Source organism: Thamnophis sirtalis, unplaced genomic scaffold, assembly GCF_051295495.1.
Source record: "Thamnophis sirtalis isolate CommonGarterSnake01/CBP01778 unplaced genomic scaffold, rThaSir2_p1.2 scaffold_8, whole genome shotgun sequence".
Lineage (NCBI taxonomy): Eukaryota > Metazoa > Chordata > Lepidosauria > Squamata > Natricidae > Thamnophis > Thamnophis sirtalis.
Genome location: NW_028261388.1, coordinates 12,763,151 through 12,790,882, shown reverse-complemented (window position 1 = coordinate 12,790,882; position 27,732 = coordinate 12,763,151). Strand labels below are relative to the sequence as shown.

General features: G+C 42.7%; 1 protein-coding gene across 1 annotated transcript in view; it reads left to right on the top strand.

Moving 5' to 3' along the window:
* Window positions 1–27,732, top strand: part of MTMR2 (myotubularin related protein 2) — a 50,854-nt gene that overhangs the window by 15,113 nt on the left and 8,009 nt on the right. Inside the window, exons 3-11 of the mRNA XM_087721118.1 lie at window positions 4,790–4,865; window positions 7,736–7,830; window positions 11,299–11,409; window positions 12,456–12,557; window positions 16,266–16,349; window positions 17,141–17,290; window positions 18,042–18,230; window positions 21,385–21,570; window positions 26,437–26,643. Coding sequence (XP_087577244.1) covers window positions 4,790–4,865; window positions 7,736–7,830; window positions 11,299–11,409; window positions 12,456–12,557; window positions 16,266–16,349; window positions 17,141–17,290; window positions 18,042–18,230; window positions 21,385–21,570; window positions 26,437–26,643 — 1,200 coding nt within the window. The remainder of the gene's footprint in view (window positions 1–4,789; window positions 4,866–7,735; window positions 7,831–11,298; window positions 11,410–12,455; window positions 12,558–16,265; window positions 16,350–17,140; window positions 17,291–18,041; window positions 18,231–21,384; window positions 21,571–26,436; window positions 26,644–27,732) is intronic.

Below are 27,732 nucleotides of genomic sequence, written 5' to 3'. Positions count from 1 at the left end.
CTGCTGCCAGCTCTGCTGGTGGGCCACAACAGATGGATGAATGGGTGGGTGGGTGGGTGGGTGGATGGACGGACAGATGGACAGAGGGGAGGGAGAGAGAGAGGGAGAGAAATGATTACATTATCACCTACTACCTTAAAATGCTATAATAAGTTGCTTTGGAATTTTCCATCCAGCTGTATTACTTTGGGGTAAAAAAAAAACTAAGCTACAAGAGAAGACAGTTCAGATTTCATGTCAATGTCTGAATCCAATTTGTTGAGCTTTGTTCCAAAGCTTTTTCTAGACAAAACCAATAAGGGTCCTAAATAATGAACTTGGGTGGAACAAAGCTCAAAGTGAGAAAGACAAAATAAATCCATTTGTACCCATCTACCTACTTAAACCTACTTTTCTGCATTCTAATGTAGAAGAAAGCCAGTTTGGAGAAGGGGCTGAAGGGCTGGACTAGAAACCAGTAGACCATGAATTCTAGGCTTGGTGATGGTGAGGCTGGGCTTTAAATGTTGACTTTTATATTGCTTCTTGAGGGTTCTTCAGAAGATCCTGACCTTGTAGAGGTAGAAACCTGTGAGCAATGGCTCCTTCTAGAGTTCCAGAAATCAATTAGGAAGTTGTTGCTACTTATAGTAAGAATCTCATGGATCTGCTCTAAAATTAGAGCAGGTTCTCTCTCTGATTCCAGGGTAAGTAGTCAAGTGATAGATTCAAAGGGAGGAAAAAGAAGTGGCCATTTGAGCGAACTCATTTTTTAATAAAAAAAAACTTTTGATGACCAGTTGCTGATTGATGAATGTGGTTTGCCCTCAATTTGTTGGCATGGTTCATCTAACTTTGACCAAACTTGCTGCCAACTAGTGGCCATCTCGGTTTTTTGAATTCTAGATTTTTAACTTTGTTTCTGATGAGGAGATGCTCTTTCATCCCAAGCAGGGACAACTACATGCTTATGACACCTCACATTGCACATGGCCATTGATTAAAGATAAAGGTAGAGGTTCCCCTCGCTCATATGTACTAGTTGTTCCCAACTCTTGGGGGCAGTGCTCATCTCCATTTCAAAGCCGAAGAGCCAGCGCTGTCCTAAGACATCTCCATGGTCATGTGGACTGCATGACTAAACGCCGAAGGCACACCGAACACTGTTATCTTCCCACCAAAGGTGGTCCCTATTTTTCTACTTGCATTTTTGCGTGCTTTCGAACTGCTAGGTTGGCAGAAGCTGGGACAAGTAACGGGAGCTCACTCCGTTACGCAGCGCTCGGGATTCGAACCGCCGAACTGCCGACCTTTCTTATCGACAAGCTCGGCATCTTAGCCACTGAGCCATCACGTCCCTTGATTACCTAAAGAATATTGGCCATTGATTACTTAAAGAATAGTGTGATTTTCTTTTTCATTTTACCTTGACTAGGTTTTAGAATGTGTGTGTATGGGTTTTTTTTTTAAAAAATTACATTGAATGTGTTTTAATGACTGCATGAAAAATGATAGCATGAGTTTTTGCAAAAAATAAATGTTGTAAAAATAGCACAGCAAAAACCTGCACCAGAAATTGCAGGAGTTTCTCTCTCTCTTTTTTTTTTAATATATATTATGGTCCCTGAAACCGTGAAGGGCATGCAGGAATTTCTACTTGCATCAGCACCCCTGAAACTGGCAAGCAGATTTCATACATCCAGCCTTCTTTTCCCTTTATTTTATTTTATTTTAAAAAAGACATCGAAGCTCATAAACCCTCCGGTTCCTTTTCCCCCTCCTCGCTGTTCACCAATTGCCTCCCGATGCAAAAGAATTTAGCTTATTTAGCAAGATCCTCTTTTAGTTTTGTCCTTCCTCTGTCTTCTTTTTATAGCTCTCTCTCGTCATAGACTTGTCAAAGACCAGGTTACAGTCTATTGATTTAGTGTAAATTAGATCAGGGAAAAATTTAAATTTAGCGCACATTAGATCGGGGAAAAGCCAGCCTCGCTCAATCTTTTGTCTCTGAGACAAGGAAAATAGAAGTGTCTAGAATGGGTTGGTATTTCAAAAGGCAGGCATAGAAAAAAAAAGTTATCTCAGAATTAGTCAAGGTCCTTGAGTATTTGCATAGGTGCCCATCTTGGAGCAAGAATGCTCTCCTCCAATTATCTTTGGTTGTCATTTGAGAAGAACCCGATTTGAAGAGTACAAGCTGGTGGCCTTGGAGTGACCTTCTGAGGAGGAATCCATTATTTCCTCTTTGAGGCTGCTGTGTTCATTCTTATTGTGACTTAATTCTCAGTCTTCCTTTTGCAAAGTGCGTGTGGGCAAGGGATTGTGTTCTTCTATCATCACACGACAAATCTAGCTTTTTGCCAAAAGCCTGCAGTTTGTCTTGGGGTCCGTACAAAAATGTATTCCTCTTTCCTCGCTTGGATTTTTCAGAGATGCAAGGGATAACTACTCACCCCTAATTTAATGTAACCCTAATTCATTAACCCCCATAGATTCATCTGTAAAAACAATCGTCACTAAATAATCAGCAAGTGTTTCCAGATTGCAGCTGAAGTCTTTTTTTTTTTAAAAAAAGAAAAAAATGTTGAAAGAGTAAAGTTTGCAATGATTTTTCTCAACGGTCTTGCTAATTTGTAGGAATTAAACACAGTAACGTCTACTTCACTGCACCAGAAATTCGGTCTCTCTTCTTTTTCTTTTCTTTTTTTCTTTTTGCATTTTTTTTCTTTTTTTCAATATAAACTTACATATTTTATGCACAGTGCATTGACTGGGTGCAAGTCTTTTTTAAACAATAGTAATACAAATAAATATGCATAATTCTAAACTTCCAACTTCAACAATATTAGTCTCTTTTCATAATCCTTTATCATTTTCCCATTAATTCATTTAAACATGAATAATATTTCTATGCACTCTGTATTTATTATCCCTACTAAATACTATCATTTAATATTTTAAGAATTACTCATTATTCCACCATAATTTCAATATTCCAAATGTGTAGTATTACTAATAATGCCAAATATTAACAATATTTAATCAATCCCAGGAGTGTGACTCAAAATCCCCATAATTTCTAGTCCTTACTATTTTAAATTCACAATATACTTTTTAATACATTATTAATATTATTAATACAATTACATTGCCTAATTCTAAATTCCCACCTACTAATCTTAACTTATTCGAGTTGTAGTAAGTACATACTGTCTATTAGTGAATATACTACTATTTTGTGTATATATTTTTGCCTATATATTTTTCCATTTTATTAATTATCCATCATCTCTTAACCTCTTTAAAACTCTATTGTTTATTAACTTTTGACAGTCTCTCTTCTTGATGTGATGCATTTTTCTAACTGGTAAAGTGGAGTGAGTGCAAATTATGATTTGAATTTTAAAAAGAAGAAAAGTTTTTTTTTTTAATTAAAGCTGATTCCTGAAGGTGATTTTTTTGTCCAAAGGAGAAGTTGAGCAAATTGGAAATAGCAAGGGGAAAGATGATACAAAGTTGGTTCATGAGAATTACTGGACAATTGATGCTGTCTAGCAAATCTTTATTTTATATCTCTACATGCTGTTCTTACACAAAGAGCAAGGTGATCGCACTCAACATACTTACCAAAACATCATATCCTCTACACCAGTGGTTCCCAAACTTGGCAACTTTAAGACTTGTGGACTTCAGTCCACAAGTCTTAAAGTTGCCAAATTTGGGAACCACTGCTCTACACATAGTCCTCAATTTACGATCACAATTGGGAGCAGAATTTATGTTGCTAAGCAAGGCGGTTGTTAAGTAAGTTGCGTCAATTTTATGACCTTTTCTTGCCGCAGTTCTTAAGCAAATCACTGCAGTTGTTAAGTGGATCCCATAGTTGTTAAGTGAATCCAGATTTCTCTATGTCCAAAACTGGCTGGGAAAGTTGCAAATGGCAATCACCTACCCCAGGATGCTGCAGCCATCATAAATACCCACCCGTTGCCAAGTATCTTAATTTTGATTACATTACCACGGGGATGTTGTGATGGTCGTAAGGGTGAGAACCAATCAAAAGTCATTTTTTTCAGTGCCACCATAACTTTCAACGTGGCTAAGTAAATGTTTTCATAAGTCAAGGACAACCTGTATTTGATTCCAGCCTATTGTACTATATTGTATAAAACATAGGAATTTTGCTTCATAAAATGTGTTGTATGGCTTACTGTGTTGCGCAAACTGGACTATCATAGCTTATTCAGCAAACTACGGTTAAACAAACTATGTTGGGGGGGGGGAATCACCAAAACTCAAAAAAAAAAACCAACCCTCAAGAGTATCCAAATTTTTTTCTCTTTTTTTCTGTTGCCAACAGTTGTCTGATCCTCCTCATGAAGCCTTTCCTTACTTCTGTAAGGAAGATTTATTTAAGATTTATTTAAAAATATAGTTAATTGATTAATTTCAGTATCCAAATATAATATAGGATTTTATTTCATTCGTTCATTCGATCGTATTTTTTAACCAGTCGATCTGGGCTACTTACATTCTCCACAGTATACATAATGTACACAAAAGGTTTGGTGAAGAAGACAAGTAATTTCATCATTTGGGCCTTACCTCAGAAAAACAAAATGGGAGACCCCCTTGTAGATTTTCCTAGAAGCTGCGAATCAGGTCGGTTGAAGTGCAAGAGACACATTTTAGTGCCAGGCATTGTTAGTTGGGCTTAGGTTATTCTTCACAGATGGGGCGAGAAAGTTTCAGACTCTTGAACTTTTAAGGATTGAAGCTGAGTGCACCTGATGTTGTGTTTCTGTTTTAGATACTCAGAGAATCTAATAAATTAGCTGAAATGGAAGAGCCCCCTTTACTACCAGGAGAAACTATTAAGGACATGGGTAAGTGCAGCTATTTGCATTTTCCTCACCAAAGTAAACTGCAAGAGCCGTGGAAAGTAGTCCTCAAAGTACGACCACAATTGAGCCCCAAATTTCCATTGCTAAGCAAGACAGTTGTTAAGTGAGTTTGGCCCCATCGTACAGGCTTCTTGGCTATAGTTGTTAAGTGAATCATTCCAGTTTGGGTACTCGGTCCTGAAAAGGTTTGCCATCACTGAGATAGATAGATACATAGATACATAGATACATAGATAGATAGATAGACAGACAGACAGACAGACAGACAGACAGACACATATACACACACACGGTACGTAGGTAGGCAGACAGACAGACAGAACCAATACTTACAAATTAGCATCCGCTATCAGTATATATCAGTGGAAGGAACCTGATTAAGACTTTCAACCAAAGCACCTCTATGCTAGCACACAGAAGCCCAAATGTCAATGATGCGTCAACGTGTACCTCACTTGGCCAGCCCTCCATCCACACAGTTACTTCTGTTTTATTCAGGCACACTCATATTCCTGAAAAATCAATCCTCTTCCAATTACAGGGAGATCACTTGACTTACGAGCACAATAGAGCCCAAAATTTTTGTTGCCCCATTTTATGACCTTTCTTGCATTGGTGTTAAGTGAATCACTGCAGTTCTTAAGTTAGTAACATGGTTGTTAAGTGAATCTGGCTTCCCCATTAGTTTTGCTTGTCAGAAGGTCGCCCCCGCCACCCCCAAAAGTGAACACATGGCCCTTGGACACTGCAGCTGTCTTAAATACATGGGTCTGATTTTGATTACATGTTGACCAGTGGTGGGATTCTAAAATTTTTACTAGTGGTTCTGTGGATGTGGTGTGACTTGGTGGGCATGGCTTGATGGGCCTGGCAGGGGAAGGATACTGTAAAATCTCCATTCCCTCCCCACTCCAGGGGAAGGTTACTACAAAATCCCCATTCCCACTCCTCTCCAAGTGAAGGATAATGTAAAATCCACATTCCCTCCCTACTCCAGGGGAAGGATACTGCAAAAACTCCATTCCCTCCCTACTTCAGGAGAAGGATATTGTAAAATCTCCATTCCCTTCCTACTCCAGGAGAAGGATACTGTAAAACAGTGATGGCGAACCTATGACACGCGTGTCAGTGCTGACACGCGTAGCCATTTGGGGTGACACGCATAGGATTTCATGCAATTCATCCTCGGCTCCTGCACGGCCGCCGAGGATGAAAGAATCTGTGCTGGAGGAACGGGGGTGGGTGGGACGTGTGATCTCCCCCGCCCACACTCACTTACTGTATCGCCGCCGCCCCTTTCTGAGCACAGGGGCTGCTGGTAAGGCGTGCGTGCCGTGCGCACACACGTCATCAGCGCGGCGAGGGAGGACCCGCAGGAGAGGAGCGCGGGAACAGTGCGCACCTCTCTCCAGTCAGGCCGGCACAGAGAGTCTACTCCTGGGACTGTCGGTTACGACCGCACCACAGCAGGGAACAGCGGAGTGCCAACGGGAACTGTGAGCGCCATTTTTGTAGTTTAAACTATAAATTGCGCAAAATTATGTTTTTGTCGAAGTGACACACAACGCGAGTTATGCTCGATTTTTTGCCAATTTTTGACACACCACGCCAAAAAGGTTGCCCATCACTGCTGTAAAATCTCCATTCCCTTCCTACTCCAGGAGAAGGATACTGTAAAATCTCCATTCCCTTCCTACTCCAGGAGAAGGATACTGTAAAATCCCCATTCCCTCCCTACTTCAGGAGAAGGATATTGTAAAATCCCCATTCCCTCCCTACTTCAGGAGAAGGATACTGTAAAATCTCCATTCCCTTCCTATTCGAGGGCAAGGATACTGCAAAATCCCCATTCCCTCCCCTCTCCAGGAGAAGGATACTGTAAAATCCCCATTCCCTCCCCACTCCAGGGGAAGGATTCTGTAAAATCCCCATTCCCTCCCCACTCCAGGAGAAGGATACTGTAAAATTCCCATTCCCTCCCCACTCCAGGGGAAGGATACTGTAAAATCTCTATTCCCACTCCTCTCCAGAGGAAGGATACTGCAAAAACTCCATTCCCTCCCTACTCCAGGGCAAGGATACTACAAAATCCCCATTCCCTCCCTACTCCAGGAGAAGGATACTGCAAAATCCCCATTCCCTCCCCTCTCCAGGAGAAGGATACTGTAAAATCCCCATTCCCTCCCTACTCCAGGGGAAGGATACTGCAAAGTCCCCCTTCCAGTGCATTCAGTGGTATTTACCAGTTCTCTGAACTACTCAAAATTTCCGCTATCGGTTCTCCAGAACTGGTCAGAACCTGCTGAATACCACCTCTGGTCTTGACCTAAGGAGTGTAGGATTGATAGGCTAGAACTAGAAAACTGGCAAAACAAATGAAACGGGGTAACTGGGCCGGTGTGTGTCAGACGAATTCCTGCTAGAAATACTTGGCTTCAAGTCTTTGTTTATATGAATCCAGCTTCTAGCTGCGCATGGGGCTCATTAAAATAACTTTGCGGGAAAGTTTAAAGGTTAAGCATTTTGTCAGAGATTCCAGGGGAAATAATGTCAAACTGTGTGTCTCTCTCATTCTCAAATCTGTCCATAAAATAATCACGTCAGGCCATATTTATTTGTTCCTGCCACAAAGTTTGAAATCCTTTGTCCTTCTCCCACATATTTCTCCATGTACAAGACTGCAGAAGTAGTGAGAAGGAATTCTTTTTGTTTTCTTGTCCAGAAGGCATAAATCCAGAATTACTCTTTCACCTTAAAAAAAACAGGAGGTGGGGGGGGGGAGGAGATATTTTAAACCTTACGGCAATGGTTCCCTGTGGAAATATTTATAATACTTCTAATTTCTTTCCTAGCAAAAGATGTTACTCATATCTGCCCATTTACTGGAGGTATTCGAGGAACTTTGACAGTTACAAATTACAGACTGTATTTTAAAAGCATGGAAAGGGTAAGGCTTAATAAATTGCTTTTTTAAAAAACTTTTTTCTTGTTTTTGATGGATACTCTATTTGAAGGGGGGGCACAGCTCAGTATGTACTTTGTGAGCCATGATGGAATCGTCTGCCTTTCGAAGTGGAGTTGAAAAATCTCACATGCTTATATATCAAGTGATTACACAATAATAGCCTTCAACATGAAATAATCAGAACTGAATTTTTTATTGCACAACAAATACTTAGATGCAGCATTTCTTTTTATCTAACGCTAGCTGATAACCTGGCGTTGCCCAGGTATTTATATGTCCTAATCCTGTATTAAATAGGAAAATCCCTGATTTTGTTGAAAATGTCTGGACCAAACATAATTTCTAATGTTGGGTTTTCTCCCTTATCAGTGGGAGCCCTCTTGTGGAGCACTGAACCATTATCATGGCAACTCCACTGTGCTTTACAGTAGAAGCCATTTTAAGGCACAACAGGCTGTATCTTAACAGAACACTCCCCCCCCCAAAAGGGTGTTAGGGGTGCCTTTTCCCCACAGTATTTGTTTCTAGAGTCTAAGTCATCTGTGTACCAAGTTTGGTTGAAATTGCTTGACCTGTTCCAGAGTTATGCTGGAACACACACACACACACATTATACTGAATTTTGGATGAAAAAGTCAAGCTATTTAATGCTTGTATTATCAACATTCTATATTTTAATTAATCTTGATAGAATATTTCTTCCTCTTTATTTCCAATACTATAACTCAATGTTTCTCAACCTTGGTAATTTAAAAATTGGTGGACTTCAAATCCCAGAATTCCCCAGCCAGCTATTCTGGCTAGGAAATTCTGGGACTAGAAATCCACCCATCTTCAAATTACTAAGGTTGAGAAATACTGAATCCCTTTCTATTTTTAAAAATTATCAAGAGCTTTTGTTTGTATGGGTTATATTTATCAATATTTACCATATTAAAAATTAAAATCAATGCATTCTCTGTCTCTACGTGTCTATGGAGATTTTCAGTATCTGGATTTATGGCTGTCCCAAAGATGCTTTTTCCGAAAAGCAATCAGGCTTTCTTGATTTTTTTTTCTTTGAAAACATTTTGCTTCTCATCCAAGAAGCTTCTTCAGAACTGAAGTGTTCTGACCCAGGCTTCCTTAAAAAGCATGAAGCAGAGTCTGGGTCCCGGCAAAACCTCTTTTATTTACAGGACTGTAAACTCCTTTCATACACAGTCAGCAAGGCTTTGCAAACAGTCTGTCAGAGGAATATTTATCAACACGAACCTTATCTCACTTGGAGAGCTGCCAGATAACTAGTTTCCAAACGCAGGACAAGGCAAAATTTGGCACAGAGTCTCTTATAGTCACAAACAGAACTTTCCACTCTTGAAATGACCAAAGGAAAGAATTGTTTCCTGAAAAAGCCCATTCCCCGTTTTGTTTCCTATGGGAGAGTCCAATCACCTCCAAGGCGTGACTTTACTCCCAAGTCAACCCCACTTTCTTAGTTGTTCTTGTCTTCTGGCAGCTCTGCACATGCACACACTGAGAACAGGCTCCAGCTGTTCCTCTGCCTCACTGCTGTCTAGCTCCCTTCTCTGCCTCCGATGCAGAGCCGTCGTCTGAGCTTTCGTCAGCCTCCAGGACTGGCCCATGTTCCTCCCCAACCTCCTCACTGTCTGACTCTGCTGCTAGCTTTGTTGGCCGCCGGCAGGCCACAACGTGAAGAAGGAAAAAAACAAGAAAGTCCAGTTGCTTTTTGAGAAAAGCACTTTGGGAATCTCTTTGCCTCTACCTTTTATCCTGGTTGTTTGATGGGATTTTAATATTGGGTTATTTTTCAAGCTAGGTTGGCAAATAATTTTGATTTTGAGGACTGCAGCGGGAGCCTTGGGGATCCCAGGACCATACTTTAAGAAACACTGCCCTAGGTTAGCTAAATAATAGAATGTCAATGATTTTTAATTGATATTGCATAAATATTATTCTTCTGAAACAATATAATGTGTCAGCATTTACAACTACATAATGAAAAGGAGGGAGAGAAAAACTCACCTGTGAAAACACTGGAGCGACATTGCCAGCAACGTAGATAAATGTAGGCTAAATGAACCAGGACTTTTACGGATATTCATCAACTTCAAATATTCATTAGGACTATAAAGCACTTTAGATTCAGTCTCCAGAGAGCAAGTCTGTTATTTCTTGCACAGTAGTGGCAAAATTTATGATTGCCATAAGAAGGAGCAAAGCAAAGCTGTAATATTCACATTTCCATACCATGCATAGAACAAAAAGCCACTTTAAAATTTACATTTTCTCATAGCTTGTATTTTTATAGACAATGGCAGTGGGTGGGATTCAAATAATTTAACAACCGGTTCTGGATAGGCGTGGCTCAGTGGTCATATGACTTGGTGGGCGCGGCCAACTCAGCATCACTCATGTCGATGGGCGCTTCGCCTTAGCTGTTACAATGTAGTAAGGGTTAACCGGAGAGGCGGTTTCAGTAAGCAGTGCAATAAAGATTAGGCTAGAAACAACACCAGAATGTTTCCTTCCTGCCTTCCTTACAGGATTAGCCCTGTAAAGTGGAAAAAAAGAAAAGGAAGCTTCTTCCAACAAGCAGTTCTCCAAACTGCTTAGAAAGTTAACAACCGGTTCTCTCGAATAGGTGCGGACTGGCTGAATCCAACCACTGGACAATGGTCATGTGTTGACATGTAACAAAGGGAAATATATTTTGTGCTGAATAGTCATTTAGGTGTTGGATTAAGCTTGGGGAGATCCAATTTTATCCACTCTTAGTTGTGGAAATTTTCTGAGTGATTTTGGCCAGTTTTTCTCTCTCAGACCACCATATTTCACAGAGAGCTTGTTTTGGTGGCAAAATGAAAACAGATTCAATGTGTAATACGCTATATATAATAAGGATATATATATATATATATATATATATATATATATATATATATATATATATATATATATATATATATATATATATTAACTAATGCAGGGGTATCAAACAGGGTGCTTAGATCTGGCCCAGGGGGCCACTCTGAAAACAGAAAGGGACTAGCCCGCAGTGCCTCTGCCAGCGAAAATGGAGCTCCATTTTCACTGGCAGAGGGTTGCAGGAGACTGTCACAGCTGAAAACGGAGCTCGGGAGCCCATTTTCTCTGGCAGAGCGCTCAGGCCGCCACAGACACCCCAACACGAGTGATGGTGAGCAGGCCACGCCCATCCTGGCCACGCCCCACGCCCTCCTGGAAGTCAAACACAACCCTCAATGAAATTGAGTTTGATACTCCTGATCTAATGCATTAATCCTAACAGTATCCTCAGCTTTCTGAATGTGTTCGTGAGTTTATTGCATAGCTATGTATCAAAAAATCAAATCCTTAGCTCTGTTAGCTCTGTCTAAAAACAATTCAGTAGTTTGGATGCTTTATTAATAAATTTCCATTTTTTTCCAGAACCCTCCATTTGTTCTAGATGGCCCTCTTGGAGTGATTAACAGAGTAGAGAAAATTGGAGGAGCTTCCAGTCGTGGTGAAAATTCATATGGCCTAGAAATTGTGTGCAAGGTAAACTGGTTTATCAAGAATGAGAAGATACTGAGTTCACGATCCATATAGCATGTAATGGGTATGGCTTATAACGTTCTTAATGGACCTCCAGTAAAGCATGTTGTCAGAAAATTCATATAATCATAAAATGTAAGGGTTGTGAATGACTCTGAAGATCATTTAATCCAACCTCCTGTCCAGTTGAAGAGTGGACTGCTCTGGTTTTATGTTTTAAGGTATAATAATTTTAGATGAGGTTCATTGAAGTTAAACATTTTTTGAGTCTGGAGACCACTCTCGCCTACATTCATGATTGAATGAAAAGCTAAATTTAAATTAGAGATTAGTGGGGAATAAAAGTCATGTCATTTTTCCCATCCAAGTTTGTGGCTTCCTTGAAAACTACCGTATTTTTCGGAGTATAATTCGCACCAAGATTTTGAAGAGGTAAAGAAGGTTCTGCACTCTGCAGACCTCCCAAACTTTCTGCACGCCTCATTTTTTGTGAAAAACGGGGCATGCTGAGAGTTTGAGAGCAAATAATGGCCCATTTTTTGCAAAAACGGCCCCCTTTTTTGCCAAAAAAAAGGGCATGGATAGCCTTTAGGAGGCTTGTAGAGTGCTCTGGAGGAGGGGCAAAAATGAGCAAAAAAAGGGCCCATTTTTCGCTTGTTTTTGCCCTCCCCAGCCCCCAGGAGCACTTTGTAGGCCTCTCAGACTCTGCACATTCATTTTTGTGAAGGGGGCGGGGTTTCGGGAGGCCAAAAATGGTGTATTCAGTGTATAAAACGCATCTAGATTTTCACCCTCTTTTTTGGGGGGGAAAGGTGCATCTTATACTCCAAAAAAATATGGTACTTCACGGACACCAGATTAAAAATCACAGTTCAAAGTGACTTGTGGTTTTTACCGCTTACAAAATAATTTTCCTCCTCTCCACAATATGACATAGGAGGAATTTGGCAACAATTGATAAAGTAATTTCTCAGAAAATGAATTAGTATGGGGGGGGGGGGGGCTAATGGGCTTCTGGTACAATCTCATGTTTTCCCTACATTTTGTAGGATATCCGAAATCTTCGGTTCGCTCATAGGCCTGAAGGTCGCACGAGAAGAGCCATATTTGAGAACTTGACAAAGTATGCATTTCCAATGTCCAATCACTTGGTGAGTATTTGTTGCTAAATCTGACAAACGTCTTCTTTTCCAAGGTATCCAGGTAGTCCTCGAATTACAACCCCAATGGAGCACAAATTTCCATTACTAAGTAATACAGTTGTTAAGGGAGGGGTCCTTGGGGATCTCTGAGCTTGCTTGTTTTCTTGCAGATGTTGCATTACCCTAACTAGGTAACATCATCAGTGCAATTGTTAAGTGGGTTTTCCCCGTTTTACCTTTCTTTCCACGGTTGTTAAGCGAATCACTGAATCACTTTAAGTTAGTAACGCAGTTTTTTTTAATGTGAATCTGGTTTCCTCATTGTCAGGAGTTCACAGAAGGTGATCACATGATCCCGGGATTCTGCAATTATAATAAATGCATGCCAGTTGCCATGGGTCCAAATTTTAATCACATGACCATGAGAATACTGCAACAATTGTAGGTGTGAAAAACAGTCATAAGTCACCTTTTTCAGTGCCATTGTAACTTCAAATGGTTACTGAACGAACAACTGTATGTTGAGGACTACCTGTACACCGTGATTATAAGCAGGGGTGGGCTTCAATTTTTTTTTTTAGCAAATTTAGTTTTATTTAGTTCTCTGCCTGGTTATATATTGGGCATGGCCTAGTTAGCCTCCTGTTCCACGGCGGGGTGTGTGTGTGTATTTATTGCCTTCCCCGGGCTCCGGAGACTTCCCTCAAGCCTCTAGGAAGGCGAAAACGGCCTCCCCAGGCTCTAGAAGCGGGTTCCACCACAAAACCGTGTTCGACTAAAGGGCGCTCGACAAAACCGCGTAGCTGACGTCATCACAGCGCGGAGAAAAAAACACGCTGTAAAAGCTAAACCTAAACCTAACCCCCCTAAACCTAATCCTAAACCTAACCCTAAACCTAACCCTTAACCTAATCCTAAACCTAACCCTAAACCTAACGCTAAACCTAATCCTAACCCTAAACCTAACCCTAAACCTAACCCTAACCCTAAACCTAACCCTAAACCTAACCCTTACCTTAAGTTGAATCGGCTTGCTTTCAAAGCGCTATTTAAAGTGCCCTTCTTTCTCCGCGCTCGCTGTTGTCGCCCTGCTGATGACGTCAGCGACGTGGTTTAATCAGGCGCGCTTTAGTCGAGCACGGTTTTGTCGTGCCACGCTAGAAGCCCTCTGGAGGCCAGAAACGGGCCCATTTCTGGCCTTCTCAAACTTCCAGTAGGCCTGTTTTTCACCGTCTCTGAGCCTCCGTGCACGCCCTCCACTTACCTGCATCCATAATGGGCCGCGTGGGGACTCCTGGGACGGGTGGGGTGAGCAGGGCCAGCCAGGAGTGGGGTTTGGGGGTTCCCTGAACTGCACAGAATCTTAGCTAGCGCTTCTCCCGAACCCCTGTGAACCCCCAGCAGGCCACCGCTGATTATAAGATAAAAATGCAGGAAAGTGAAGGTATGTGGAGCCAAGGTGGCGCAGTGGTTCAATGCAGCACTGCAGGCTACTTCAGCTGACTGCAGTTCTGCAGTTCGGCTGTTCAAATCTCACCGGCTCAGGGTTGACTCAGCCTTCCATCCTTCCGAGGTGGGTAAAATGAGAACCCAGATTGTTGTTGGGGGCAATATGCTGACTCTGTAAACTGCTTAGAGAGGGCTGAAAGCCCTATGAAGCGGTATATAAGTCTAACTGCTATTGCTATTGCTATGTTGATCTTGGTGGGGGTTATTGGCTTCTTGAAGCCAGTCTAAAAGCAAGGCTGTAATCCTTTCATGTTGCAAAAGAGGGAGACTTAGGGATGAATCAGAATGTTCAAATATTTTTTATTTCCCCATAAATCCTGGGATTAGTCACTTTTCCCCTAATTGATGGGGGGTGGGTGGGATATGTGTGCCAAACATTCCTTTCTTTTAAAAACAGTCTGAAAGGGTAAAGAAACCTTTGGATTGAGTTCAACTCCTTGGTGACCTGAGGGAAATATCCATGAGGTCTTCTCGGGCAACAATACTGAAGTTTTGCCACTATCTTCTTCCAGGATGTTTTTTGCAACTTCCCTTTCTAGCCTACAGCTCTTAAGATTTCCTACTGATCTCCGGTCAAAATACAAATTTGATTCTGCTTGTCTTTTTAAGATCAGTCAAGGTTGGGTGTGCACTACTACGATAAGAACAATGTCTCAAGGGTGCTTTTTCAAAAGGCAACTGGGCTGTTTTTTCCCTTGAAGAAAATGTTCTCATCCAAGAAACCTCATCAGTGATATAGCTTCAGTGTACCCCTTGAAAGTGCAAATCAAACTGGAGTTAAAGAGAGTTCAAAATTTCTCCACATACCGTATTTTTTGCTCCATAAGACGCACCCGACCATAAGATGCACTCCTGTTTTTGGCCTTAGTGTGCCCCGTTTTTGGCCGTTGCGCACCCCGTTTTTGATCCATGTGCCCTGTTTTCAGCTTCCACAAGCCCCATTTTTGGCCTCTGCGTGCCCCATTTTTGGCCTCCACACGGCCCTTTTTTAGCCTCTGCGCACCCCATTTTTAATCCCATATGCCCTGTTTTCAGCCTCCACACACCCCGTTTTTGGCCTCCACATGCCCCGTTTTTTGCCTCTACGTGGCCCGTTTTTGGCTTCCGCGTGTCCCATTTTCAGCCTCTGTGTGTCCTGTTTTCAGCCTTCTTCGCAGAGGCCAAAAACAGGATGCACAGAAGCCGAAAATTGGATGTGCAGAGGCTGATTTTCAGCCTTCCATGCATTCACTTTGACTTGAAACTGTGCCTAAATAGGGTGGCATAGAGTCAGGGTGGGCCAACCTGTGATTTTCACTACCGGTTTGAGTGAATCAGTCTGAACTGGCTGAATACCACCTCTGGTTGGGACCTGTGATACTCTTTAATTCGTGAGTTTTTATGGTCAAGAATATTCTTTGCCGAATCCTCCTCCTGATGAAGCAAAAGAGAAAGTGGACAGTGAAGATTTATGTGCCATGGCATGCATTAAAACTTTGGGAGGGGTTGTGCCTTATTCATCACTGCGCACTAATCTAAATGGGAACAGTTGATTGTTCCCTAGCTATAGATCCCACAATTAGCATTAAGTTCCATGTCACTCTAAACAAACAAAACGCCATCTGGAGACCATCACTTACAGAGACTGGCAATCCTGTGCAACTCTAAGAAAGCGAAATGCAGTCCTATAATGCTGCTTTGAAAAACAGTTCTTATTAAGTTTCACCTTAAGAACCATTTATTTCTTCCCTACCAGTTTCTTGGCACTTTCATAGATCAGAAAATAAAGGAATGTGGAGAAACATATATTGATCTGCTTACTATAACAGATGTACGTTCTGGGGCTCTCTGCCTTTCTTTTGTGCTTTTATTAAGGTACACAAACAAAAAAATGCTTCACGGGAATACCCTGTTTCCCTGAAAATAAAACCTCCTTGGATAATAAGCCCAAACGGGCTTTTGAGCACATGTGCTAAAATAAGCCCTCCCCTGAAAATAAGCCCTCTCCAAAAATATTGCAACACAGCCGCAAGCCGTGGGGTGACCACACTCGCCGCTTCCTGCACCTCAAAAATGATAAGAGCTCCCCAAAAATAAAGCCAAGTGCTTATTTCGAGGGGTTCAAAAGAAAATAAGACCCTGTCTTATTTTCAGGAAAACACAGTAGCTATTTGAAATTACATATAAAAATGGAACATGCATTGCTAAAGAATCTCTCCATTTTTTAAGCCTCTGTTCGCATTTGAGTATAAAGAAGTTTTCCCCGAAAATGGCTGGAACGTTTATGATCCGATTTTGGAGTACAGAAGACAGGTGAGTCTCACTCTTCCGCCTCTGATTTTCAGGTTTTGCTGAAAATCAGCCAAACTTATCTTATTACAAACTTACTGGCTGGAAGAACTTCTAATGCAGGGCTTGAGAATTCTGGGAGTTGAAGTTCACACATCTTAAAGCAGCTAAGGTTGGGAAACGTTGGTCTAGTGGGGTAATCAAATGAAAACGATTCCCACGTAATAAGTGTGTCTGGGCCAGATTAAACTAAATCATAGCATATCACGTGGTTATCCAGGAAAAAACTGCAGCAACAATGCTGCGTTTGCAGAATGACTAGCACTGCAGAGGACGTGAAACATTTTTGTGGATCAAAAAAAAAAATGAAATAAAAGGCCACCTTGTATATTTACAAAGCAATCTGCTGTCTTTATAAGCACAAGGTGATTCCCCCCCCCCCCCCGCTGTTGCTTATTAAAAATCTGGGAAATAAAACTGGTAGAAAGACAAATCTGCTCTGTGAAGCGGACAGTGAAATGGATTTGTTTTGTCCACGTTCGGTAAATATCTAATTTTTAGAGATTGGTATCCAGAGAGAGGTTCTCCTCTCCCCTCCTCTCCCTTCTCCTCTCTCCTCTCATTTCCCCCTTCGTCTCCCTTCTCCCCGCCCTTCTCTCTCCTCTCATTTCTCTCTTCCCCTCCCTTCTCCTCTCTCCTCTCACTTCTTCTCTCCTCCCTTCTCCCCTTTCTCCTCTCATCTCTCCCTTCTCCTCTCATTGCTCCCTTCCCTTCCCCTATTAACACCTCCTGAACAGCTTCTCTTTCCTATGAAGGGCATTCCTAATGAAAGTTGGAGAATGACTAGCCTCAATGAACAATACGAGCTTTGTGATACCTATCCTGCCCTTCTGGTAGTTCCAGCCAATATTCCAGATGAGGAGTTGAAGAAAGTGGCTGCGTTCCGGTCAAGGGGCCGTATACCTGTAAGTCTGGCACTAGCGGGATGTCTTCTTCTGGTGTCTCCCAATGGGTTGGGCTGCATCCTTCACCAAGTGGATTTTGGGGTTGTGTGTGTGTCTGTGTGAAGATCGGTAAGAATCCTTTTACAATTTATGGGCATCATCCATCCTAGCAGCAGGAATGCTTCGTACTGCAGTTGCTGAGATTTGATGCAGAATAGTTAAATGCAGAGCCAGGATATTCAGTTACCTTCTTTTTTATATATATAATTTTTTTTATTAGTTTTATTACAGAAAAAACACAAAAAGAAAAGCATCATCTTTCATTACATCTTGTAGAAAGCGTATCCATTGGTCACAAGTACATTTCGTGCGTTCTGTCCACAATCACATATATTCCATTCAGTTTAAAATGTATATGTTAAAAATTTATATATTTTACTATCACACCCCACCACAATTTTCATTTAGTTAAGATTTCAAAAACACAGCCACCTGCTGGCATTTTTTTCCCCTTCCCCCAGTTCCAGTCAATCTGCCATATCTTTATATCTTTATAACATATTCTAAGAAGAAAAAAAGTCAATTAGTAGGACATCTAACATTTCCTCTCTCTAACATATCTTTATTATTATTATTATAGTTAACTAGAGTTAACTAGGGTTTATTACATTTTTATCTCCTCTTCTCTCCACAGACGCAAAAAGCAAGGATATTCAGTTATCTTCTTGATCCACTCTTGGTTTCCCCTCCTCCCTTTCTTGTCTTCTACCAGGTTCTATCATGGATTCATCCAGAGAGCCAAGCCACCATCACTCGCTGCAGCCAGCCAATGGTTGGCGTCAGTGGCAAGAGGAGCAAAGAAGATGAAAAGTATCTTCAGGCGATCATGGATTCCAATGCCCAGTCCCACAAAATACTCATCTTTGATGCCAGGCCAAGTGTCAACGCAGTCGCCAACAAGGTTGGGCGGTCATACCTTTTGCAACGCTCATTTCAGCCCTAGCAGTTTCTAGTGCTGATAAGTCCTTGACTTAACAACCGCAGTTGAGGCCAACGTTTCTGTCACTAAGTGAGATATTTGCTAAGTAAATTTTGCTCCGCTTTATGACCTTTCTTGCCACCCTTGTCAAGTGAATCACTGCAATTGTTAAATTAGTAGCAGTGTTGTCCCAAAGGTGCTTTTTCAAGAGGCAACTGGACTTTCTGGTTTTTCTTTGAAGGCGTTTCGCTTCTCATCCAAGAAGCTTCTTCGGCTCTGGCAGGATGGTAGGGAAATGGAAGGATGTATATTCCTTTCAGACAGCTGGTCATTTGCATCCTTCTTGCCAGTTGTTAAGGTCACCTGGGGGTTTATCTGTGTCATCAAGTTCACCTGAGTGGTACAAATGGGTGAGGAGCCTTGTGTAGTCTGGACATAGATGATGTTGTATCCTCCTCTATTTGAGAGAGAGGGCTGTCCAATTTTGACATAGATTTGATTTGATTTGATTTATTGCATTTCTATGCCACCCTATTCCCAGAGGGACTCAGGGCGGGTCACAAACCAAAGTAAGGGAGGGGGATACAAACAGGAGGAAAACAACGGACAAACAACTACAACAATTTAAAAACAATCAACAAGCACACAATTCGAGCGGGGACGGGAACTCGTCAGCCCCAGGCCTGTCGGAACAGCCAGGTTTTAAGGGCTTTGTGGAAAGCCTGAAGGGTGGTGAGGGTCCGAATCTCCACGGGGAGCTCGTTCCAGAGGGTCGGAGCAACCACAGAGAAGGCCCTCCTCCGGGTGGTAGTCAATCAGCATTGGCCGGTAGATGGAATTCGGAGGAAGCCTAGTCTGTGGGATCTGATAGGTCTATTGGAGGTAATTGGCAGCAGGCGGTCTCTCAAGTACCCAGGTCCAATACCATGAAGGGCTTTATAAGTAACGACTAGCACCTTGAAGCGTATCCGAAGACCACTAGGCAGCCAGTGCAGCTCGCGGAGGATAGGTGTGACGTGGGTGTACCGGGGTGCACCCACAATTGCTCGCGCGGCTGCATTCTGGACAAGCTGAAGTCTCCGAATGCTTTTCAAGGGCTGCCCCATGTAGAGCGCATTGCAGTAGTCCAGTCCACATAGATGGCCTCTTTGATCCCTCTTTCAAAACAGCGGTTCCTCTCTCTCCAAAATGTAGACTTTGCTGTCTTCCAAAGAACGGCTTTTGTCTTTTAAATGCAGATGGACTGCTGAATCTAGTCCTGATAGGTTTGTGCTCCTATGTTGTGCCATGCGTTTATGAAATGGTTGTTTTGTTTCCCCTAATGACTTGGATGTCTTGAGAATATCCATACACAGCAGGGTTCTTTCATGCATGGTTCTTAAATGGACCTGGCTTCCTCCATTGACTTTGCTTGTCAGAAGGTCGTCGAAAGGTAATCACATGACCCAATGACACTGCAACTGACTTAAACACGTGCTGGTTGCCAAACATCCGAATTGTGATCTTGTGACCATGGGATGCTGCAACAGTCGTAAGTGTGAAAAGCAGTCATAAGTCACTCTTCAGTGCTGTTGTAGCTTCAAATGGCCACTAAATGAATGGTGGTAAGTTGAGGACTATCTCTACACTGCTTCTCCCCAACTTGAAGTAACCCTTTCAACTAGGCAGGACTCAAAGAATAGGCTCTTGTTTCAGTCTTCGCAACTGTGGCAGGAGGCGGCGTGTGGCTGTGCAGCCAATGATGTAGAGTTTGCAGTTCTGAAACTGCTCAGGGGTGTCATTGAGGGCCGCATGAGGGTTGTGTTTGACCTCGGGGGGGGGCGGTGGGGGGGGGCCTGTTCGACATCACTCAAGTCGGGGGCGTCTGTGATAGCCCAAGTACTCTGCCAGCGAAAACAGGCTCCCGAGCTCCGTTTTTTGCCTGCGACGGCCTTCTGCAACACTCTGCCAGGAAAAAAAGAGCTTGAGAGAGTCACGATTTGTCAGCGTTCGTTGCAGAAAAATCAAATCCAGAAAGCACAGACAGATAACTGGTTCAGCTGGATTCATTAACTTCTTTATATGAATAAGAATAGATGAATAAATGTACAATACCAACAGGTGGTTCTTCCAAGTAAACACAAGGCAGGAGAGTCACAGGCAAACCCAAGCAGTTAGTTTCATATCAGCAGACGAGCCCAGCTAGGCTGCTAGGTTATTTCTCAGAGCAGCAGACTGAATTGAATTGAATTTGAATTTATTGACATTTGTATGCCGCCCACTCCTTTGGGACTCTGGGCGGCTTACAGGCAAGACAAAAAACATATATTAAAAAAATTAAAAATAAGAATACAATGGATAAAATTTCACACCATGCATACTGTTAGAGTGGGGCTGGATACTAATCAACAGCCCCAGGCCTGCCGGAACAGCCAGGTCTTAGCAGCTTTACGGAAGGCCGGAAGAGTAGTAAGGGTCCGGATCTCTACAGGAAGATCGTTCCATAGGGCCGGAGCAGCTACAGAGAAGGCCGTCCCCCAGGGGGCCGTCAACCGACATTGACCGGCCGACGGCACCAGGAAGAGGCCCAATCTGTGTGATCTTATTGGTCATTGGGAGGTAAATGGCAGGAGGCGGTCTCTCAGGTAGCCAGGTCCTAAACCATGTAGGGCTTTAAAAGTAACGACTAGCACCTTGAAGCGCTTCCAGAGACCAATGGGGAGCCAGTGCAGCTCGCGGAGGATAGGTGTAACATGGTATATCTAGGTACACCCAATATCGCTCGCGCGGCTGCATTCTGGACCAACTGCAGTCTTCAAAAACTCTTCAGGGGCAGCTTTACAGACAAAGAGAACCTATTCTATATAGGGCAGTTAAGCTAAGTCTAAGCCACGGCCAGGCTCCAAGCTGTCTAGCATGGCTCTCAGTCACCAAATAGTTCTCATTGGCTGACCTTGTTCCCATGTCTCTGCCAGTCATGAATATTCTAACACAGTTGGTCCTCCTGAACTCTGTTTTTGCTAGCAGAGGGAATGTGGGCCAGTCCTTCCCTGCTTCCAGGGTAGCTACACGGGCCAGATCCAGCCACTGGGGCCTTGAGTTTGGCACCCCTGTCTTAGCCGAGCCCCAAACAGCCCCATATTCACTGTCTTTGCAGGCTAAAGGAGGAGGCTATGAAAGCGAGGACGCCTATCAGAATGCGGAATTGGTTTTCCTGGACATCCATAATATCCACGTCATGAGAGAATCACTGAGGAAACTGAAAGAGATTATATATCCTAACATAGAAGAGACACACTGGCTGTCGAATTTGGAATCCACTCATTGGCTGGAGCACATCAAGGTCAGTTGATGGGTATTCTGTGTCTGTCTGTATTAGGCTGCAGGGACCATTGGGAATGGGTGCCCTAGAAACGCCATAAAATAGATAAAATGCATTGTGATTGTGTGTCATCAGCATGGATCCATAGCAGCCGTTCCTACTGGTAAATAACTTCTACTATCCAGGAGCAGAGTCTGCATTTCATGCTTGTGGGCTGCAGTGATAGAGAATTTTCCCATTGGAAACTTTCCCTTGTCCCAAAGGTGTTTTTTTTTTTTTTCAAGAGGCAACTTGAGTTTCGGCTAGAAAGCCTAGTTGCCTCTTGGCGGGGTGGGAAGCACCTTTGGGACACCCTTTGGATGACTTAGAATCTCCATGGACATTTAAACTTGGAGGTTGAGCGCCAAAAAATGGAGGCCTTTGAACTATGGTGCTGGAGAAGAGTCCCGGGAGCCCCTTGGACCGCAAGGCGATCAAACCGGTCAGTCCTAGAGGAGATCAACCTTGACTGCTCTTTAGAAGGCCAGATCCTGAAGCTCAAGTGCTTTCGCCACCTACTTTTATTCATTCATTTATCAGATTAAACAGACGCCCATCTCACAGATATGTGGTACCTTGCTCAATAGTAGTAACTGTGAGAGGGATCTTGGAGTCCTACTGGACAACCATTTAAATATGAGCCAGCCGTGTACAGCAGCTGCCAAAAAAGCCAACACAGTTCTAGGCTGCATGAACAGAGGGATAGAATCAAGATCACATGAAGTGTTAATACCACTTTATAAGGCCTTGGTGAGGCCACACTTGGAATACGGCATCCAGTTTTGGTCGCCACGATATAAAAAAGACATTGAGACTTTAGAAAGAGTGCAGAGAAGAGCAACAAACATAATTAAGGGACCTATTCTGTTCTATTCTAATCTAATCTATTCTATATGACTCTGGGCAGTGTACAGTAAAACAAAAATAAATCTATTAAACACTAATACAAAGAAAAACAAGGGGAAATGGACCAGCATCCTACACACAATCTGTTAAAACAAAGCTGCACTATAGATAGTATGTACCATGTTTCCTAGAATCGGGCTTTACAGCGGTTGACTTGTTACAATTTCTGGTAACTTGATTTGCATATTTGCGTTGGAAGACTTTGAAATTCCCATGAACCTGAGAAGTGCCCATAGGTGGAAAATGGTGACCACCAAATGTTCTTGAACTACAATTGCCAGGCAGGATCCCTGTTGGTGAAGCATCTTTAGCCAGGGGTGTCAAACTTGCATTGTCATGGCGGTGTCATGTGATGTATTGGGACTCCCCCCCCTTCGCTAAACCGGGCGTAGCCAGCACATAATGCATCCAGCCTGAGGGCCGCGAGTTTGACAGTCCTGATCCTGAGGATGGCTTTACTACATCTCCAACTTTTTAAAGACTTTCGTAGATGTTCTGTTTTAGTGTCTTAAGACGCCTTAAGCTTTTTATATATGAATCTGATTGAGCATACCCGTGTTTCCCCAAAAATAAGACAGGGTCTTATTTTCTTTTGACAACCTTTCCCCCCCCCCAAAAAAAATAAGCGCTTGGCCTTATTTTTGGGGAAGTCTTATTATTTTGAGGTGCAGGAGGCAGCGAGCGTGGTCACCTCATGGCTGCTGCTGTGTTGCAATATTTTGGGGGAGGTTTTATTTTTGGGGAGGGCTTATTTTAGCGCATGTGCTCAAAAGCCTGATTAGGCTTAGTGTTGTGGCCCAGCAGGAGCCGTTGGAGCTGCCGCCAGACTCCGACAGTGAGGGGGTCTTATGAGTCGGCCTTGGAGGAGGTGGAAGACCCTGGACAGGGTGTCGACTCCGAGCAGGGCGAGGAGAGATTGGTTGGCCACCAGGTGGCGGCAGAGCACTGGATCAAAGGAAATGTTCCGGAAAACATTTGGGAGTTGTATCAGGATGCATGCAGGCGCAGGGCTACTCGGCGTAAAGAACAAGGGAGTAACTACAGGAGGTGATTACGAACAGCTGACGCTGATCAAGAGCCCCTCCTGTTGATAAAAGAGACTACTGGTGCCACGCCCCGGTTGCAGAAGTCAATGTTCTCATTCTTGTTCTCGTTCGCGTTCACAAACCAAGAGAAGCCAACTTGGATAAGTGGCTTGATAAGAGAAGCTGGTTTGCAGTGTTGTGTGAGTAATAGGACTTTCTGCCAGAGCTATTATCTTTGATAATTTGGGCTTGCAGCCAACAAGAGCTTGGACTGATTAAAACATTCTTTTGTACGTCTATTTGGCTTTCGTTCCTGGGCGGAGAAGGTGGGGTCAGAACAGCTTATTATCCAGGAAGGTCTTATTTTAGGGGAAACAGGTTATTATATTTGTTAAATTGCATTATCCAATTAAAATGCACCAACAAGAAAAAGAAAGTTTTCTTTATTAGAAGCTTCTTTAACAGCAATCATTGGAGCTGTTTGACACGGCAATGTTTATTTTTTTACTGTGTTTATTTATTAAACTTGTATGTTTTCTTTCTCACCAGAGGTCATTCAGGGCAGCTTACAGTCATTGAGTAAAATGCCGTATAAAACATCAGAACAATAAACCCAGATCTTAACTTTAAAAATTAAATTAAAAATTCAATTGTTTCAGTATAGCCAATAAATGACTGAGGGTTGGAGCTAAAATGTTTTACAGCTGCAGCTTCTGTCAACCTCGCAAAGGCAATGTGACCTGAGATGATTAGCAGGAAGAGAGTTTTATTAATGTTTACACAGGTTCCATCAAGCAAATGCATGATATTCGCTGATTGGCAAAGGTATTTGCATTACAAAAGAATGCAGGGAGCTAAAAAGCTACAAGTGAAAAGTTACAGATGAACTGATTTATCTTTCCTTTTCTTTGTCCTTTGTTTTCCACATGACTCATTTCTTTGTCCTTTACATCTACATGACCGGGTCTCCTTTCTAATAGAACTGATTTATATTCCTCTGCAAGAAATATACAGTTGGGACAATCTCATAAAATTGGGACGGATAAGTGACCTCATATCACACTGTCTTTGCTAGAAGAGGTTGACGGAAGCTACAGTTGTAAAACATTTTACAACTTGAGCCCTTAGTCGTTCATTGGCTACGTTCACACACAATGATTGAACTTAGATCTGACAATGCATTTTCACAATTTGCAAATCTTGGTTTTAACATGGTTGGTTCTCCTTTTTTTTAAAAAAAAAAGATGCGTATATTGTGCTGATTCTGTTTAGTACTTTAAGATTCAACATACCATGTAAAGCCAAAAGAGGGGGATAAACATAAGTAGGTTAAGTGTGTGATGTAAAGCCATTATCTTACATAATTTAACTTAGTTATGGTTTTGTTAGGGCTCTTCCAGGAATGCATAGTAATGGATAGATTCTTCTATCCAACTCCAATGGCATAAACTAGAAATTACGGTTCTACCACAAAACCGCGGACGACAAAATCGCGGTTGACGAAAGCGTGTATGTGACGTCATCACAGCGCGACGAAAAAGATCGAAAAAGATCGAAAAATGTAAAAATAAAGCTAAAACCTTCCCCTAACCCCCCCAAACCTAACTCTAACCCTAACCTAACCCTTAACCTAACCCTAAACCTAACCCTAAACCTAACCCTTAATGTAACGAAAAACCTAACGCTAACCCTTAACCTAACGCTAAACGTAACGCTAACGCTCTAACCCTAACCCTTAACCTAACCCTAACCCTAACCCTTAACCTAACCCTTACCTTTATGTGAATCGGCTTGCTGTAATTTAATTTTTATTTCAATTTTTCGATGTTTTTCGTCGCGTTGTGATGATGTCACATACCGCGCTTTTGTGGAACGCGCTTTTGACGGGTCACGAGAAATTACTACCAGTGAGACTAACAGCCTTGTATTTTAGCCGATATGATCCAAAATATCAAAGCGGCAAAGAAATACAGTACCTTTTCTGATTTATTTTATGATTATCTGACCCCCTCCTCCGTCCAGTAACGAATGCCGAGACAAGCTTAACTGCAATGTACTTTAATAGCAAGACACCAAAACCTCAGTGGCTGAAAGCCAAGCAGAACAAACAGATAAGGACCTTGGCAGCAACTCAGACAAACTCAGGCAGCAATAAACACAGTTAAGGCTTGGCAGCAATCCAGCCTGCCAAGCTTACAGTAATGTCCTCTGACATTCAAACCTGCGTTGACTTCTGCAAAGGGGTGTGTGTGCACCAGTAGCTTTTTATAGTCTGGAGAGAAGCCTAATGACCACCAGCTGAGTACAATCACCTCCTGTAATTGCGTAATTGTTCCTGACGCCTAGTAGCTCTTTGATGGCGTGCATCCAAGGAACAACTCACTCTCCGGCTCACTCTCCCTTGTCTCCTCCCCACTGGTCCAAGGCTCAGGTGCCTCCTGGTGGCCAACCAGCCTCTCTGCGCCCTGTTCAGAGTCGGAACCCTGTCCAGGGTCCTCCAGAGCCGACTCATAGGGCCCCTCGCTTTCGGAGTCTGGTGGCAGCTCCAACGGCTCCTGCTGGGCCACAACAATTAAGCATGAGCAAAATACAGTGTGGTGTGGGTTAAAATAACGTGTACCGGTATGTAAACCTTAGCAAATTAATTTGGATATATTCTATGGAATATATCAGAACTTTGGGAATAGAAAGTGGTTGCCTTCTTTCTGAATGCATGCATCAATATGAAGGTAGTGAAAAATATATTGAAATATCCCTTGCTGGGGTTTTTCCATGGTGCTTCCATCATGCAGAGATTTTTAGCTTGGGCCTTTTTAAGGTGGAGGTGATGGATGGAACCCAATTTTTCTCAAGTCTACTTCTATTGGGGATAAACAGCACAATCGCATAATTCTTTTATTATTATTATTTCACTCAGCTGATTCTCGCTGGAGCTCTTCGGATTGCTGACAAAGTGGAATCAGGGAAGACCTCAGTAATTGTACATTGCAGTGATGGTTGGGATCGTACTGCTCAGCTCACCTCTCTGGCCATGCTCATGTTAGACGGCTATTACCGGACAATACGAGGCTTCCAAGTACTGATAGAGAAAGAATGGCTAAGTTTCGGGCACAGATTCCAGCTGGTGAGTGTGATTATTTTTTTAGTAGAACATCAATGGATTTTGAAACTTAGTTCTTTACCAATAGTAACAGCAGAAAAAGAGGATAATATTTTTCTGTGTTAAATCAGTTTCCAGAAAATCTAGAATAAGGGATTTTTGGTGCACTGATTCAGAGTTAGCATTTTGTTGAATTCTTGTGCTGGACATAGGCTGTTTTCTCGGTTCAGAATGCAGTAATTTTTTTCCTTAGCTATTTCTTTGCGTTTGGCCCATTACCCAATCTTGTAAACAAACATATAAGTAGAATTCTGATCCTTAATTTAAGATTGTGCCTATGCACTCAGAAACAGGCTGAGGATTGCTGATCACCACTCAGTCATAATTGCAAGGGACTAGAAAAAATCCACAGCTTACTGCAGAAGAATAGAGTCCAATATTTTTCGTGCAATGATGCCGGGGTCTTTGAAAACCAAAAGTGATTATTTTTCAACCTAAACTTTTCCATAGCTGGAAAAAGCGAAGAAGAGCACAATCAAAATAAGCAAGGGCCTTGCATGCTTTTCCTACAAGGCAAGGCTAGGACAGTGATGGCTAAACTTTTTGTTGTTGTGTGCTGAAAGTGTCCGTGCGCGATAGTGCGTGCATGCCCACACCCATAATGCAATGCACGTGCAAGCCCCCCCATGCTCCATGCTCCTGTGCATGCATGTGCAATCCCCCTGCACTCCCTTCCCTCGCACACATGTATGTGTGACCACTCCTTCCCCTGTGCCCTGTTTTGGGCCTAGCAGGCGTCCCTAAAGCCTCCTGGGACCAAAAATGGGGCGGGGGAAGCACCGCACCTCCCCTTCCTCTCACGCATGCTAGAACGCCCCCATGCATGCAAGCACATCCCCTACGCATGTAAGAGCATCTTCTGCATGTGACCTGCACATGTGCAGCAGAGAGCCAAAAGTCAGCTGGCCAGTGGGAGGCATGTGTGCATGCGTGGTGGAGCTGTGCTAAGGCGACAGCTCGCATGCTCGCAGAGAGGGCTCCGCTTGCCATCTATGGCACACTTGCCATAGATTTGCCATCACAGGGCTGGGATGTTTGGAACCGTAATGCAGG